This window comes from Manihot esculenta, chromosome 7 (assembly GCF_001659605.2).
Source record: "Manihot esculenta cultivar AM560-2 chromosome 7, M.esculenta_v8, whole genome shotgun sequence".
NCBI classification, from domain to species: Eukaryota; Viridiplantae; Streptophyta; class Magnoliopsida; order Malpighiales; family Euphorbiaceae; genus Manihot; species Manihot esculenta.
The window spans coordinates 23872502-23890677 of record NC_035167.2 but is presented as its reverse complement, the minus strand read 5'-3'; the positions used below and the strand labels follow the sequence as shown (position 1 = coordinate 23890677).

Genomic DNA, 18176 nt, shown 5'->3' with positions numbered 1-18176 from the left:
GCTAGGCCTAGTCACTACTCTTGATCTAGAGATTGAAGAGATGGATGTGCAGACAACCTTCCTTCATGGAGATTTGGAGAAAGAGATATATATGGAGTAGCCATAGAGTTTCAAGAAGAAAGGAAAAGAGGACTATGTTTGCAAGCTGAAGAAAAGCTTCTATGGCTTGAAGCAGGCACCAAGACAGTGGTACAAGAAGTTCAAGTTTGTCATAGGGGAGCAGAGTTATAAGAAGACTACTTCAGACCACTATGTATTTATTTAGAAATTCTCTGATGGTGATTTCATCATCCTTTTGCTTTATGTGGATGATATACTAATAGTTAGCCAAAATGTCTCCAGAGTTAACAGTTTGAAAAAACAATTGACTAAGTCTTTTGCCATAAAAGCCTTAAGGCCAGCAAAGCAAATTCTTGGCATGAAAATAACCAGAAATAGAAGCGCCAAGAGGTTATAGTTATCACAAGAGAAGTACATAAAGAAAGTACTTCAGAAGTTCAACATAAAGTAGGCTAAAGCGGTTAGTTGTCCTCTTGCTAACCATTTTCATCTCAGCTCTAAGTAGAGTCCTCCTTCAGTTGAAGAGAGATAGGAAATAGACGAAGTTCCTTATGCTTCAGTAGTTGGAAGCTTAATGTATGCCATGATGAGCACACGGCCAGATATTGCTCACGCAGTTGGAGTAGTGAGTCGGTTTCTTTCAAATCTAAGAAGGGAACACTAGACTGTAGTGAAGTGGATTCTGAGATATCTTCGCGGCACTTCCGAATTATGTTTGTATTTTGGGAGTAGTGAACCTATGTTAGTTAGCGACACAGATGTAGATATGGCTGACGATGTTGACTCAAAAAAGTCTACATCAGGATATTTGATTACATTTGCAAGGGAAGCCGTGTCATGGCAGTTAAAATTATAGAAGTGTGTTACTCTTTCCACGACTGAAGCATAGTTCATTGCAACAACTGAAGCATGTAAATAGTTGCTATAGATGAAAAAGTTCTTAAATGAATTTGGACTCCAGCAGGAAAAATATCAATTATTTTGTGACAGTCAAAGTGCTATTCACCTTAGAAAGAATGCCTCCTTCTATTCAAGATCAAAGTATATTGATGTGAGATATCACTGGATCAGAAATATATTAGAGACAGAGCAACTACTGCTTGAAAAGATCTATATAAAAGAAAATGGGTTAGGCATATTAACCAAGATTCTACCAAGAGAAAAGTTTGAGTACTATCGACTAGCAACAGGAATGGTGGAGCCCTCCATATAGTCGAGAGAGGAAGAATTGTTAGATGGGTTTCTCCAATATGGAGGGCACACTAATGATTATCAAGTATTAAAAAAATTTCAACCACACAATAAGAGCCACTAACATGGCCATCTTGCCATCAAATGAAGCAAATCTTTTCTTGATTTGCATTTTATACTTGGGCAATACTCTTGCCTATAAATAGGTAAGAGCACAAGGCAATTGGCATCAGTCGAGCATTTCTCATTTTAGTAGTTAGAAAGTTTTGAGTGTTTTCCAAAGCTTGTAGCTTTAAGAAAAAATATTGAGAGAGAAGGAAAGTTTATTTGAGGAGTGACAAAAATAATGAAGAAAATATTTTGAGTATTTTGGAAAACACTTTTGAGTGTCACTATTTTTTGGGTAGATCTCACTTGTAATCTCTCTCTCTGTAGCTACTATTTTCATAGTGAAAGAATAATTCGGAGTTCGGCTCGTGAATGTAACCCAAAATTAAAGGTGAATCATGTAAAATTATTGTGTGTCATTTATTTATTTTTTTACAGTATTTTATTTTTGCTATTTTAAAAGCGATATTTTTCCAATATAGTGTGCACAAACTCTTTTAGCAAATTAAAAATCTTTTTTCCCACTTTCAATTCACTTCCTTCTCATTTTCTTTAGAAGATCAAACTCCTAACTCCACTTGTCCTTCAAAAGTAAAGAAAATAATATTAAATCAAGACATAATTTCTCTTTATTTATGTGTACAATGAGATGGATCATGGTTTCATCAAACTAGTATTAACTTACCTTTATTCTTTCTCTTTCTTACTCTAAAATCATGATTTACTTAAACTTTTCTCTTGAAAATCTTCTTGCTTTTGATTCTTTTCTTCAATCTTAAACTTGCTATATTGTTTATGTGAAAAGAAAACTTGGTTTCATGTAAAAACTTGATGGAATTAGTTATTAGAAGATGATAGAAATGGAAGAAATGAGAGATGGGATTTTCAACCAACTTGATTGAAGAATGGAGAAGATGAAATCTCTTGTCTTCTTGTTGTTCTTATATCTCAAATGGGTGGCTTTATAGAAAAATTAGGATGAGTCTATCATTATAAAAACTTCACAAGAAAGATGTTTTGTAGGTGGAGAGTTTGTTTTTAAGTTAATAAATATTCACTCATACCCAATTTATGTATATCAATATATACCATAATTTTGTCATGACAACTTCTTAAAGAAGTATGCTGTTTTGGGTTTTAGCTCATAAATATCTCTTCATACCAATTTTGAATATTTCTACGTATACCATAGTTTTACCATAACAACTTCTTGAAGAAGTTGTTTTATCTTTTAGTTCATAAATATCAACTTATACCAATATTGGATACCTCTACATACATCATAGTTTTACCATAACAACTTTTTCGAAAAAATTATTATTTTGTCTTTTAGTTAATAAATATCCACTTTGGATATATCCACATAAATCATAGTTTTTTCTTTATTTTAAATTATAACCCTTAGCACCGAATTTAATTATGTTGTTTTATAATAAAATAATTAATTAATAAATATTTTAATAATATTTTAATATTTTTTCAAAATTAATGATCCATTAATGAATTCCTCGATTAAATAATAAATCTTTAAAATATAGATAGACTAATAAATTTTTGAAAAACACAAAAACTTAAAAATTAATTCTCCCATGTTTTAAAAAATGTTTCTGTTGATATGGTGAAAAAATTTAAATAAACGTCTTCGTTTAATCGAGAAAATCAGAATAATATTTTGGGAGATTTACAATTTAGTCTCTAAGTATTGTCATTATTAACAAATTAGTCTCTGTATTTTTAGAAATCTATTAAAATGTCCTTATATTTTCTCTCCGTCAACGAAATAATCCTTCTGTTTATTTTTGCCGTTAAAAATATAATAAAAAACCAAATTACCCTTCTTTCTTCTCCTCCTCCTCCCTTTTCTTCTTCATCAATTCTTCTTGCTTCTTCTTCTTCTTTTTTTTCTTCTTTTTCTTCTTCTCCTCCTTCTTCTTCTTCTTTTTTTTTTCCTCTTCCTCCTTCTTCTTCTTCTTCTTTTTCTCCTTCATCATCATCATCTTCTTCTTCTCCTTCATCGTCATCTTCTCCTTCTCCTTCTCCTTCCCCTTCATCATCATCTTCTTCTTCTTTTTGGAGGAGAAGGGATTATTTTATTGACAGAAAGAAACAATAAGGACATTTTAATAGATGTGAGAAAAGATAAGGACGTTTTAATATATTTCTGAAAATATAGAGACTAACTTATTAATAATGACAATATTTAAAGAGTAAATATGAGATTTTATTTGAGGATAAAATTAGATTTTAAAATTTTTTTCTCTCCTCCTTTATTTGATTTTAAAGAAAAAACGGACAGAAGGACTATTTTGTTGACGAACAGAAAATATAAAAATATTTTAATAGATTTTAAAAATTATATAGAGACTGACTTGTTAATAATAGTAAGACTCAGAAATTAAATTATAAATATCGGTGATACTTTTCCTCAGTTATTATAGGGAAGAAACCGCCAGAAATTATTGGAATCAGCGGTGTCTGTGGTCGTAAATTCACCGTCTTTTTCTGCCCGAGAATGGCCGAGGAAAATGCGGAGGTAGGTAGGCGACGTCGTCTACCAACGTGGATGGTGGGTGCAACTGCAAGTGCAACTGCTGCCGTCGACGATCAAGATAGAAAGAAGACGACCACTGGCGACCCTGAAGAAGGAAACCCAAATTTGCCTAGAAATTCGATTCCTCCCCGAACTCGAGCCAATACAAGCAAAAGACGAAAAGCGAAAGTTGCAACCTTTAGAAATCGTGAGGAAGTCCCCACCCATGACGATGATGATGACGACGCCGGCTTGACGGTTGAAGATCTTGTAACCATTGCTCAGGAGGTGATTTTACTGTATGTCAATTTCTTCTTATTTGTGTTTGGATTAATTGAATTTCATTAGAATTCATTTATAAAGTCAATCAATTTGATATATGAAATGAACCTGGGTTTCAGTTCTAAATTTTTTTTTATATATGGAATTCATTTGAACCAAACAATCCCTTATGTTTCGTTTGCAAATTGTGTGAAATTTGATATGGATTTGGTCAATATTACCAGTCGTATAGAATGAATGATTTCGAAGTGCAACTGAATGTTTTGGCAAAGCAAACATGAAACACTTCACTTGCATATTGTATGAAAGTTAATAAGATTTGGCTCAACTATGACCAATTCTAAAGAATTAATGATATGTACTTGTAGAATTTTTTGCTAAAGAAAACGAATTTAAGAAGCTGAAATATTGTCAAAAATTCAATTATAAAAAACAAAATTTAACATCTAAATATATTTGTCGTAATCTCTTTTCCTTGAGAAATCAATGTTCAAAATTTTAACACTGACAGTACATGTATGTATGCAGTACGTCAAGGTCAATCAGTATTCAGAGTCGAAACGGCCATTAAACCAAAAATGTGAGCCACAAGGACAACATGCAACAATAACATCCTCGAGCAATGATTTGGAAGGCCCTTTCTTAGCTCCCTTTAATGAGCAGCAATTGCCCAGCAGTGAAACTACTGCTTCTTGTTCTTCCAGTATGAATTTAACAAGTGAACAAAGCTTAATTAAAGTCAGCCATACAGGGGATCCTGCTCAGGACATGCTTGATCTGTTCTTGGGCCCCTTGCTCAAGAAACCACCACTAGAGGATGAAAAGAGAAGTGGGTTATTCTCAAAAGATACAGATTTGGTCTTTGAGTTGAGAAAGCGAAGTCAGAATGATGTTGGAGAAGAAATAGTTCCCGTAACAAAGAAGAAGAGCAGTCTCAAGGACAAGGTATCCATGCTACTTGACTGAAATATTTTCCTCTTAACTAAGATCCAGTTTTAGAATGAAGCAGAATTCTAGACATTTTGGTGATCCTGTTTGACAGAATGTTTTCATCATTAAATATCATTTTGACACTTTAAATCTCATCAAATCTTCATCATAGGTTCTTCCCTAGGTGCTTATGTTTGCCCCAGCATCTTGGTTTTATCAATATATTCTTGGACATAGTTTAGGAGTGGTCTGAAAGTATCTTGTGTGCAGAATATGAGGCAATAAAATGTTACATTTCCGTGTATATATATATATTTTCTTTTTTTCTTTCTGGATAAAGAACTTCAATGGACTGTATAGTTGGTAGAGCTGGTCCTGTTTCTTTACACATTCATCATGAATTTTTCTCTTTATGTAATGTTTTCTTCTCCAGTTTGTTTGGGGACAATGAAAGTTCTTAAGAGTTTTTTACTTTAAAATCCAAAAGTGATTTCCCATATTTTATTGTTTGTTCTCTATTATCTGATATATTATACATATATATATGTTTTATATATATGCAACATTGACTGATACAGCATTCTGCAACCATGAAATCATTGACATGTGTAATTATGAATTCTAAAAATAACCCATCTTCCTTAATGGAATATTGAGTATAACCTTCTAGACTAAGGAAGATAGCTCCACACTCTTTTGAGCATTTTATCAAACACCTACAAGCCACAAACTTGTTTGAATATCAACCATGAATTCATGATCTAAATATTATTTGTATCACCAGATACAATCAGCAATAAATAAGAAAGCAAACACACAAAAATCCAATATTTGGCAGGCAAGAAAAATTGGATAAATGAAATAAAATAATGGCTTAAAGTCTAGAAAGTTTTATTCAATGCTTGGTCCATGGCACTTCAACCCCTCTCCCCCCCCCCCCCCCCCTCTCTCTTTATATATTAGCGAGCAGAGGAAGAAATAATGAGATTTTCAATTATACCAGTTAGATTAGATAATTATAAAATTTTATTCATTCTGCTTGATTTAAAAAGTGCTAATCTATCATTATTTTAAAATCTTTAATTTAATTGGTTAAATGAATTTTTATTTAAAATTAAAATTTTATTTCATTAATGGATAAAATTAAATTCAATTTAAAATTATAAATTAAAAATCTTTACTTTAATTAATGATTTTTCTATTTAACTTCAATTACTAAAATTTTTAATGAATATAATAGAGGGATTCAACGAATACTTACTTCCACACAACATATTGACGAAGAAAATAAGAGAATGATATAGTGTTAAAACATCAGTCCAATTAATTAAGAAATTAATTTACTCTTACTTAATTGAGATTTTTATTGCAATTCAAAAAAAATCGTAGAATTTCGATTATATATTGCTATGCTTGTGTGATAAGTTGTATCAATAAAAATTTAAATTTAAAAATGATAAAATTTTTATTATTTAAATTAATTTTAAGAGTTGGTTAAATAAATTTAAAAATGTACAAAATTATTAATATTTAAAAACTTTAAATTTGACTAAGACGGTTTTGTATTGAATTCAAAATCTATTATATTTGATATGGTGGAAAGTTGAATTGTGATTTAATTGGTTAAATCTGCAAAAAATAGAGAATGTGAGGTGTTGGATATCCACGACAACCACTCAAATCCTTAAGTCAGTAAATTGAGCATAGGGCGAAAATAGAACTTGAAAGTAATTATGCAAAAGAGTTACATACCTTTTTTTCTGTAATTTTTAGTTTTTATACTCTAAGAAGGTAGGGTAATTATAGTATTTCCTATAAATTCGACAATGATGTGGTTGACTCGTTAGTAAAGGATTTGGTAAATTGGTCAAGGATCCAATGATTTTAGACGTAAAGGGAACTTATTGGATTGTAACTGTTAACGTTAACTTTCTTATGAAGTGTAACAGCCCGGACGTGATCCCCGGCACTGTTACCGTTCACGGCCCAGGGCTATCCCTCGCCTGGCCTCTTTGCCACCTCGGGCTTTCCACTGGCGTCGTGAGCAGTTCTTAACATCCCTTCACCCTCACGGGTTCCAGGCAGGATTTGTCCCCTTGGGTTCTCGTCAAACGCATCCTTCCCCAAGTGGATTTGGCCCAAATTTCCCTTAGGAAATTAGGTCGCCTCCCCCACTGCTCGAACCCTTGACCTCCCACTTTAAGGGAATAGTCTGGTACTCACTCTCACCAGACTATTCCCTTAAAGTGGGAGGTCAAGGGTTCGAGCAGTGGGGGAGGCGACCTAATTTCCAAAGGGAAATTTAGGCCAAATCCACTTGGGGAAGGATGCGTTTGACGAGAACCCAAGGGGACAAATCCTGCCTGGAACCCGTGAGGGTGAAGGGATGTTAAGAGCTGCTCACAGTGGCTGGGCCCAGAGGAAGGTCACGGGCTGTGAGCGGTAACAGGGCCGGTCGTACGGGGCCGGGCTGTTACATGAAGTCTCACCATGTAGCTAAAAGGGGGAGGCCTGACAAACTGAACCGACCTGAGGCTGATATGATCCGAGACCGACCTGAAATGCTCGGGTCTTTCTTTTTCTCAGTTCCGGACACCATGGTAGTTCGGCCCTTCCTTTCTACGAATGGAACCGGATATTGGTTTATTAGATTCTTGTCATGTGACCTTATCTTGTGGTGATAGCTCACAGACTACTGTGGGTGATTGTTATGTAATATCAGAAGTCCACCCGCTAGTCTCAAATTCTTTAGATTTGAAGGTGACAATTGTTTTCATGATCTGGGATACATGGTTTGTTTAGGTTGATCTTTCATAATCGTATAGCTTTGCCTTTTCTAGTGATCTGGTTGCAAAATGTGTCACGGTCCTAAAGTGTAAAACATACTGACCGTGCGGTTTTAGTTTAGTCCATCGAATCAAGTTAGCCTCTATTCGGACTGAGCGCATGGTGTCCTTGCTTTCTTCTTACTTGCCCTGCCGACTAGTCAGGTTCAAAATCTTGTCTGGCAAAAAGTGATCCGAGTGATACAGTAATGCCTTGACGAGTTTTTCGGCTTTCTCTAGCCTCAACCAGCCCTGGGGATCTTCTAGATATTTTTTAGCCCTGGTGAGCTTCCAGAAATTTTCTAGCCCTTGTGAACTCCTTGGCATTTTTCAGCTTTAACGGGCTTTCAAGCCTTTTCTAGCCCTTGCGAGTTCCTTGGCCTTTTTTAGCCGTGACGGGCTTCCGTGAATTTTTCAGTTCTAGCGGGCTTCCGAGCATTCTCTAGCCCTTGTGAATTCCTTGGCCTTTTCCAGCCCTAACGTGCTTTCGTATATTTTTCAGTCCTGATGGGCTTTTGTGCATTTTTTTAGCTTTGACGAACTTTCGAGCATTCTCTAGCTTGTGCGAGCTCCTTGGCATTTTTCAGCCCTGACGAGCTTCCATGCATTTTTTCAGCCTTGACAAGCTTCTGAGCATTTTCTAACCCTTGCGAGTTCGTTGGCCTTTTCCATCCCTGACGGGCTTCTATGCATTTTTCAGCCCTGATGGGCTTCCGTGCATTTTTTCAGTCTTGGCGAGCTTCCAGTCGGCCTGGCGTATTCCCGCCTTGTGGCCTTGGAATGAAATACCTTAGAAACATCTTGTGAAGCGAGGCTAACACCCTGTCGATTAGCTTGGCATATTCCCGCCTTGAAACCTAGCATAAAATGCTTAAAAACATCTTGTGAAGCGGGGCTAACACTCGGTCAGGTCGGCCTAGCATATTTGTGCCTTGAGGCCTAGCATGAAATGCGTTAGAATCTTTTTGTGGAGAGGGGCTAGCACCTGGTCAGTCGGCCTGGTGTAACTTACCTTATGGCTTGGCATGAGATGCCATGATTAGTGGGTCCAACGTTCGGTATTCTGGCCTAACGAATTCCCGACTTATGGCTTTAGTTTAGTAGGACTAACACCCAATCTTTCAGCCTGACAGATTCCCGACTGATGGCCTTGGTTTAGTTGGATTAACACCCAGTCTTTTGGTGGGTTTCCACCTTGAAACTTTTGTTTAGTGGGTCCTGGCGATTGGCTTATGGCCTTTTATGAGTTTGTTTCTGTTTTCATAATCCAACGCTCAGATTATGACCTGGCTGAAGTTGCCTTGTGGCTTGATATGAGATGTCTTGTTATGTGGGACCAATGCCTGGATGGCCTTGTGGCCTTTTATGAATTTGTTTGTATTTTCACGGTCCAACGCCCGGATTATGGCCTGGCTAAAGTTGCCTTGTGGCCTTTATTCTTATCTCCACACTTTTATCCATCCAACGTTTCTGATTTTTCTATAAAAAAAGAAGTTTGAAGAATACATCCTAATTTTATAATATTTTCATAAATCACAAACATTTTTCTAAGGATAAAGTAAAACACTCGATCATCTGATTTGACCAATTTTAAAATTTGGAGTTTGACTCAGGAGCTGAACGTCTGTGACCTTCTCCTTATTGTCACTCCTATTAGCGCTCGGTCCTCCTATAATTACATGAACAATCTCAACAGGTTCACTGTCAAGGGTGGTTTTAGGAGTTGTTACCTTAGACTCGGGCCTCCTATATTTTCTACTTTTTCTGATGAACTTTTGAGAGTGTGTCATTTCTTATCAATCTCTCAATCTCGTTTTTCAACTACCAGTATTCTTCCGTTGTATGTCCATAGTCTTAATGAAAATGACAGTACTTGGTCTTATCTTGCCTTCCAACTTTCTTAGAGTTGAGGTTCGGAGGCCATCTAATTTCCTTGTCATTTTTCCTTACCAACACCAAAATATGTGTCCGTGAATCATTCAATAGAGTATAATTCTTATACTTACATCGGTCATTCCTTCTTTGAGAGACTGGATAACTTTTGGGTTCTCTCTTATCTCCTTGCTTCTTTGTCTTCTGGTCTTATTTTTGGCTCGTCCTTTTGTCATCTTCCTAGTACTTTTGAGTAGCCCATGTCAGCTTCTAATCGACATTCTTTGGAGTGTCGTCCGATGATTCCCCTTCCTCGAACTTGTCTTTCCATTTGGACTGCGTCTAGATTGCCCCCGTCCGAGTCTTTAAAGTATCATCGGAGGTTTCCTCATTTTCCCTAGAAGCCATGAGTGACACCTCCTCCTGAACTTTGCGTTGATTGAAAAGTAATCTATAACCTTCTAATGTACTGGAGCATTTGCTCAATGCTCAAATTGTTGAGATCCGCTTGGTTGATCATAAGAGGTGTGTTGATGGAACCCTTATTGGTAGCAATCTTGGCAGCAGCTTATCAACTACCAGCCATTTCGAGAGAGAGGAGAGAGATTTTTTTTCTAAGAGAAAAGGAATAAGAGATCAAACTTTAATCCAAATGAACAAAAAGGATTTAAATGACTTTTCGACAACAGAACCAAAAGATGCAGCCGAAAGTAGAGCTGTGTCGTGACTGGGTAAACCTTAAGAAAGAGAACGTGAGGTGGTAGGTGCCCATGACAGCCACTTCGACGCTCAAGTCAGTAAACTGAGAATAGGGCGAATATGAAACTTGAAAGTAGTTGTATAAGAGAATTGCGTACCTTTTTCTCTGTGATCCTTAGCTTTTATATTGTAAGAAGGTGGAGTTAATTATAATATTTCCTGGAAATCCGGTAATGATATGGTCGGCTCATTGGTAAAGGATCTCGTCAGCTAATTGATCGGGGATCCCGTGATTGCAGGCGTGAAGGGGACCTGTTGAACTGTTGCTATTAACAGTAACTTCTTTATAGAGTCTCGCCCTATAGCTAAGAGGGTGAGGCCTGACGAACTGAACCGATTTTAGGCCGATCTGAATCGTCTGAATCTTTTTTTTTTTCAGTTTTGGACACCACAGTCGTCCGAATCTTTTTTTCTATAAATGGAACTGCGTATTAATTTATCAAATTCTTACCTCTGACTCTATTTTATAGTCATAGTCCATTGTCTACTTTGGATGATGGTTGTGTAACAACAATATTTTAATTAAAAATTTAATAAAAAACATATTTAGAATTTTACAATTTTACAAAGGTGTAAAAAATATTAATTGTATTGAATTTATTTTTAATTTTTCTATTTAAATCTAAATTTTAATGTATAGATTAGTTAAATTATTTAATATTAATTACACTATAATACAATCATAAAATTATATCATATAATAAAATTAATATAAAATAAATTTTGAATATTGCAACGAACTGAAAGTTAAATATGAAGAAATTTTATTTATTCATAACTAACTAACTAAATAAATAATGATGTATGAAATTTGAACATTTTATAATAGTCCATCATTATCATATCCTATAAGATATGACAATTACTGTTTGATGACCGTGAGATTTCTTTGTCCAAATCAGAGACGAGGCCTACGATATCGGCCCATCACTCAGATACCTTCGAGTCCTTAGTATGAACAAGGTCTGGTTCATTCAAATGATAAGGCCGGGCTCCTTCCTGGCGCGCCTCAACCGGGCTGGCCCATTCTCCAGTTCCGAAGGGGAGCCTCCTTTAGCCCAATTTCGTTCCCTTCATCCGCCCAGTTTGGCCGGCCCAACCAGAAACCCAGAGTAAGACCCATCCGTTCATCTTGCTGACTCGCCCGTCCGTGTTCTGAGAGGATCAGAGGCCGTTATGCATGGGGCAGAGATCTGATTCCTTCGTACGTCCGTATCAGCGTGGCAGCGACAGGTGGTCTACTGATATTCGTTCTATCGGCACGTCACTAGCGGACAAAAGGAAACCTATAAAAGGAGAAATGCTCTCTTCTAGGTTTAAGCTTTTTCAAAGTTTTACAGAGTCCATTGTAAAAACCCTATTTCTCTGGATCTCAGATCATCAATTGGCGCCGTCTGTGGGAAACGAGGTTGATCTTTTTATCACTGGAGTTTCCATTCTTGCAAAACCCACTGAGATCCACAATGGCTAACCCCACTGAAAACAATAGCACCCACAACGACCTGAACTCTGTCCAAGAAGGACAGCAGTTCTCTTTTTCTAGTCCTACGACTACCAATAACCAACCACCCATTTCTTTCAACCCTTCGCCAAGCTTGACAGGGAACGCGCCCGCAGTGGCCTTTTCTAACCAGGACCTCCAAACTATCGCATTCCAGCTACAAAGCACCACCCACTGGTTGGGGCAGATAATGGAGCAAAGGGGCCTTGGCACCCCAGTAAATGCACATCCGGTGGTAGAAGAACCTCGTTCAAATGAGCCCCGACCAACCCATAACCACCTTCAAACCGACAGCCGTGACATTGGAGAAAGAGAGAAGAGAATCGGGGGAGACGAAGAACCAAAGGCTCGAGTTCATGGGAGAAGGGTGAGGGAAATGATAGAAAATGACGAAGCCAACAGCTATTCTGCCGGAACCACCAGGGAAACAGGAGATGAAGCAGAGGGGGAGGAATATCGCCTAGAAAAGAGACCCAGGCAGGAGGATGATAGCGTAGACCAAAAGCTGCAAAGACTGAAAGAGCAGCTTTTGATCGAGCTGAGAACGAAGGAGCAGAACCAAACTCTCCTGCCTGCCTCTTCTCCTTTCTCGAAATGGGTGCAGCAGGAGACCGTACCTAAGAAGTTTATGATGCCACCTATGGCGGCCTACGATGGAACTGGGAACCCCCGAGAACATGTCCTTAACTACAAGACCTTTATGGAGCTACAGACTTTGTCGGATGCTTTAATGTGCAAGGTATTCCCAACGACATTATCAGGCCCAGCAAGAGCATGGTTTAATAACCTGGAGGCTGGGAGCTTCAACAGTTTCGGAGACTTGGCCACTCGTTTCATCAGTCGCTTCATCGCTGGTGTCCCCGCCGATAGGAAAACGAGCTACTTGGAAACAATCAGGCAAAGGGGAGAGGAGTCGCTCAGGGAATATGTCGCTCGTTTCAATACAGAAGCCCTCCAGATCCCCGAACTCGACGAAGGAAGGGCAGTAGAGGCCATGCAGAAGGGGACAACCTCCGCCGAGTTCTTTGGCTCGTTAAGCAGGAAGCCTCCGACCTCACTGGCTGAGTTGATGAAGCGGGCCGAAAAGTACATAAGACAGGACGATGCCTTGGTAACAAGCAGGTTTGCTAGGGGGCTGACAGATAAAGGAAAAGCACCGGAGGAAAAAAGGTTAGAGAAACACGAGAGAAAGCACGGTAGAAGGCCTGAGCCCTATAAACAGCCTTGGGAGCGCAGAGATCAAAGACCCCTCCCTTCTCAGGACCCAGTACAAAGATCACGGCCCTCCTGGGTCCCGGAGAAGCCGACCCCACTCAACGCCTCAAGGGCCGAGGTACTCATAGCCGTACAAGATAAGGAGTTCTTACAGTGGCCCAGGCCCCTAAAAGCTGAGGCAGACCAACGAAATCCTGACAAGTACTGTTAGTACCATCGCACGCACGGCCACGATATCAATAACTGTTTTCAGTTAATTGCCGAAATCGAGAGATTAATAAAGAGGGGTCACCTCAAGAATTTCGTGAAGAAGCCGGAAGGGCAGAGGCCTCCGCCGACTCCGACAGTCCAAACGCCGCGAAGAACGGGAGCCAACCCCGCAAATGATGGGTCCAGCGGAACCATCCATATGATCGTAGGAGGCATGGGGGGTCGGATGAGCCGAAGGGGGAAAAAAGAGGAGCAGAGAAGAAGGAAGCAGTAGCGCCGAGGTCATGCAAGTCGTTGAACACTCTTCAACAACCATCTCTTTCTCCTCGGAAGACGCTCAAGACATTCAGATGCCCCATGATGATGCCCTCGTCATCGAGGCCATCATCCACAACTATAAGGTAAAGAAGGTCTTAGTGGACGATGGAAGCAAAGTGAATCTGCTGCCCTATCGAGTCTACCAGCAGATGGGTATTCCTGAAGAGCAATTAATCCGAGACCAGGCCCCGATTAAAGGGATAGGAGGAACGCCAGTGACGGTGGAAGGAAAAGTAAAGCTAGCTCTTACTCTGGGAGAAGCCCCAAGGACTCGCACCCATCATGCAGTGTTTCTGGTAGCTAAACTCCCCCTGAGCTATAATGCGATCCTGGGAAGACTTGTGTTGTTTGATTTTGAGGCTGTCACCAGTATCAGATACTTAGCAATGAAATTCCCCACAGAAGCAGGGGTGGGAACAGTTCAGGGAAGCCAAAAGGAAGCAAGGGCAGTGTATCTGGCTACCGTAGCGGAGCTGAGCTCAGCAGAGAAAAGGATGGATTCAGAAGTCCTGGAGGTCCGAGATGAGAAAACAGAGGCCAAGACAGAGCCGGTGGGGGAGTTGGAGACTTTCTCCTTGTCAGAAGCGGAAACCGACAAAGCCTTCAGTCTCAACGCCGGCCTCACCAAGGAGCAGAAAGCCGAGGTGATGTCCTTGATTCGAGGTCATGCATCAAGCTTCGCTTGGAAGCCTTCGGACATGCCCGGAATTGACCCCGGGGTGATGGCCCATAGATTGAATGTCCTCCCTGAAGTCAGACCGGTAAAGCAGAAAAAAAGGGTAGTAGGAAGGGAGAAGCAGCAGGCCACCAAGGAGGAAGTACAGAAGTTAGAGGAGACAGGCTTTATTAGAGAAGTTATGTACCCACAATGGCTAGCCAATCCTGTATTAGTCAAAAAAGCCAATGGCAAATATAGGATGTGCATAGACTTTACTGATCTGAACAAGGCCTGCCCTAAAGATTGTTATCCCCTCCCTGATATTAATAAAATGGTCGACTCCACGGCCGGTTTTGATTACATGTCGTCTTTGGATGCAATGTCTAGTTATCATCAAATCCCAATGTACAGGTCGGACGAAGAGAAGACCTCATTCATAACCGAAGATGGGACTTACTGTTATAGAGCTATGCCTTTCGGGCTGAAAAACGCTGGGGCAACCTACCAAAGACTGATGAATAAAATCTTCAAGAATCAAATTGGCAGAAATGTCGAGGTGTATGTGGATGATATGGTGGTGAAAAGCCTAACCTTCCAACAGCATATGGTAGATTTGAAGGAGGTATTTGGGGTACTAGATCAGTATAGAATGAAGCTGAATCCTGCAAAGTGCGCTTTCTTCATTAGAGGAGGAAAATTCCTGGGATACATGGTAAGTGGGAAAGGTATTGAGCCCAACCCGGAAAAAGTAGAAGCTATACTGAATATGGCAGAACCAACCTGCGTAAGGGACATCCAGAAACTGACCGGGAGAGTAGTGGCACTCAATCGATTCATGTCACGGTCGGCAGAAAAGTGTCTACCATTTTTTAGAAAGTTAAGGAAAGTGCCAAACTTCGAATGGACAGAAGATTGTCAAGAAGCCTTCAAAGAACTCAAAAGTTATCTCAGCTCGCCTCATGTGCTTAGTAGTCCCATAGAAGGTGAAGAACTTCTGATATACCTGGCAGCTTCCGAACAGGCAGTTAGCGCCGTACTAGTAAGGGTGGAAGGAGGAGAGCAGAAGCCTGTGTTCTATGCCAGCAAGGTGCTCAAAGATGCCGAGGTCAGATATCTGAATATTGAAAAAATAGCGTATGCTCTACTGCTGGCAGTCCGGAAGTTTAGGGTTTACCTGGAAAGCCACCAAGGAGTTGTCATGACAGATCAACCCCTGAAGAAGATCTTACATAGACCGGAGACTTCAGGTCGGATGTTAGCTTGGTCTGTAGAGATCGGTCCTTATTGCCTAGAGTATCGACCTCGGACAACTATAAAGTCTCAGGCCCTCGCTGACTTCATAGCGGAGTGCACATTCGATGAGAAACAAGGAGAATCATCCTCAGAAGCGTCGAGGAAAGAAAGAAAGGAAGAACTCTCCCATAATTTCAATTGGAAGTTATATGTAGACGGGGCTTCAGGCGTTGGAGGCAGCGGCGCTGGAGTAATGCTTAAGGGGCCCGGGGAGTTCAAGGTTTGCTACGCCCTACGTTTGGGATTCAAAGCCTCCAATAATGTAGCAGAGTATGAAGCTCTAATAAACGGAATGCTGGTCGCAATAGAAGTGGGGGCAACTGACCTCGAGGTGAATAGCGACTCACAACTAGTAATCAATCAAGTAACTGGGGCATATCAGGCCAGGGATCCAACCATGCAGAATTACCTAGCAAAGGTGAAAGCAATAGAGGCCGAGCTCACGGATCGAGGAGTTGTTGTCAAATTTCAAAGAATACCTCGAGAAGAAAATGAAGAAGCAGACCTGCTCAGTCGGTTAACCGAAGAAGAATTGGAACAGCTCCCTGATGAGGTATACATACAACACGTCAATACGCCTGCTTTTAATAAAACAAACATGGTTTTGCAGGCAGAACAAACCCAGACTTGGATGACCCCGTACCTGGAATATTTAGAGAAAGGAAAGCTCCCCGAAAACAAGGACGAAGCAAGAAAGATAGCCGCCTGAGCGGCTAACTACCAGGCGGTAAGGGAGACCCTATACAGAAGAGGAAAATCCAGCCCGTGGCTCCGGTGCGTGAGCCCGGAAGAGGCAATAAAGGTGATGGAGGAAATACATAGAGGGACGTGCAGAGTTCATGAAGGAGCGGGAACATTGGCCAATAAGATATTCAGGCAAGGCTATTACTGGCCCACTGTAAAAAAAGAAGCCAAAGAGTTCGTCAGCAGGTGCGATGTATGCCAGAGGTTCGCCAATGCCATCAATGTCCCGGCCATTCCTCAGTCCAGCATATTCAGTCCATGACCGTTCTCACAATGGGGAATAGACATCCTGGGACCTTTTCCCAAAACCACGGGACAGAAAAAGTTCGTGGTGGTGGCTGTGGAATACTTCTCAAAATGGCCGGAGGCAGCGGCAGTACCCACAATCACAGCTCGACAGATGATAGACTTTGTATGGGGGCATATTATCTGCAGATTTGGCATACCAAGGGTACTCATCTCAGATAATGGTAGGCAGTTTGATTGCAGCACTTTCTGAGCGTTTACGACAAACATAGGAATATGGCATAAATTTTCCTCGGTGGCTCATCCTCAAACCAACGGCCAGACAGAGGTTACCAACCGAGCCATCCTCCAAGGATTGAAAAAACGACTGGATGGGGCAAAAGCAAATTGGGCAGAAGAGCTCAACAACATCCTATGGGCACTGCGAACTACTCCAAGAACATCCACTAAGGAAACGCCTTTTGCACTTGCATTCGGTACTGAGGCCATAGTCCCAGTCGAGCTACAAGTTCCTACACATCGAGTTCAGTTCAGCAGTGAAAGCACCAACGAAGACAAGTTAAGAAGCAACCTCGATGCTCTTGAGGAAGTCAGGGAGGAAGCTCAAGTTCGAACTGCCGCGTATCAGCAAAGAGCTACCCATTACTATAACCAACGGGTTAGAGAAAGAAGCCTGAAGGTAGGAGATTTGGCCCTAAGAAATCTAGAGGCTACGGGAAAAAGAGCGGCAATAGGAAAGCTAGCACCGACCTGGGAAGTCCCATTCAGAATAGCTAAAGTGGTCAAACCAGGAGTATATCGAATTGAGGATATGCAAGGAAACCCTGAACCTCACGCCTGGAATATCCAGCATCTTAAAAGGTATTTTCCTTGAAATGTTATTAAGTACAAAAGATAGATTGTATTTCAAAACAAAGCAATAAAATAGACGTTGTTATGATCCAATCTCTTTCTTTTACTATAAAATCACATTGCTACTTTCAAATCTAAAAAAAAAAAAAAAAAAAAAAAGGGAACAAAGAAGACCGGGATCCCCAAGATCTCCCGGGACAACAAAGAAGACCGGGATCCCCAAGATCTCCCGGGACAACAAAGAAGACCGGGATCCCCAAGATCTCCCGGGACAACAAAGAAGATCTCCCGGGACAACAAAGAAGACCGGGATCCCCAAGACCTCCCGGGACAATAAAGAAGACCGGGATCCCCAAAGATCTCCCGGGACAACAAAGAAGACCGGGATCCCCAAGATCTCCCGGGATAACAAAGAAGACCGGGATCCCCAAGATCTCCCGGGACAACAAAGAAGACCGGGATCCCCAAGATCTCCCGGAACAACAAAGAAGACCGGGATCCCCAAGACCTCCAGGGACAACAAAGAAGACCGGAATCCCCAAGATCTCCCGGGACAACAAAGACCGGGATCCCCAAGATCTC

General features: G+C 40.4%; 2 protein-coding genes across 2 annotated transcripts; both read left to right on the top strand.

Annotated features, from left to right (window-relative positions):
* The first annotated feature begins 3790 nt into the window (after nucleotides 1-3790).
* LOC110618607 lies at nucleotides 3791-5598 on the top strand. Its single transcript, XM_021761781.2, has 2 exons — nucleotides 3791-4177; nucleotides 4700-5598. The coding sequence occupies exons 1-2, from the start codon at nucleotides 3872-3874 to the stop codon at nucleotides 5135-5137; spliced, it is 744 nt and encodes a 247-aa protein (XP_021617473.1). The 5' UTR covers nucleotides 3791-3871; the 3' UTR covers nucleotides 5138-5598.
* Nucleotides 5599-13767: 8169 nt separating this feature from the next.
* On the top strand, nucleotides 13768-16461 carry LOC110618996. Its single transcript, XM_021762260.1, has 4 exons — nucleotides 13768-14660; nucleotides 14871-15243; nucleotides 15481-16305; nucleotides 16363-16461. Exons 1-4 carry the CDS (start codon nucleotides 13768-13770, stop codon nucleotides 16459-16461), a joined length of 2190 nt encoding a protein of 729 aa, XP_021617952.1.
* The last annotated feature ends 1715 nt before the right edge of the window (nucleotides 16462-18176 follow it).

Bases quoted from the DNA above. Each gene is read 5' to 3' on its own strand.
- LOC110618607 (XM_021761781.2), top strand. From the start codon at position 3,872: ATGGCCGAGGAAAATGCGGAGGTAGGTAGGCGACGTCGTCTACCAACG. The intron at 4,178-4,699 runs GTGATTTTACTG...GTATGTATGCAG, and splicing joins TTGTAACCATTGCTCAGGAG to TACGTCAAGGTCAATCAGTA.
- LOC110618996 (XM_021762260.1), top strand. From the start codon at position 13,768: ATGCAAGTCGTTGAACACTCTTCAACAACCATCTCTTTCTCCTCGGAA. The intron at 14,661-14,870 runs GTACCCACAATG...CCCAATGTACAG, and splicing joins GGCTTTATTAGAGAAGTTAT to GTCGGACGAAGAGAAGACCT. The intron at 16,306-16,362 runs GTATACATACAA...ATGGTTTTGCAG, and splicing joins TGGAACAGCTCCCTGATGAG to GCAGAACAAACCCAGACTTG.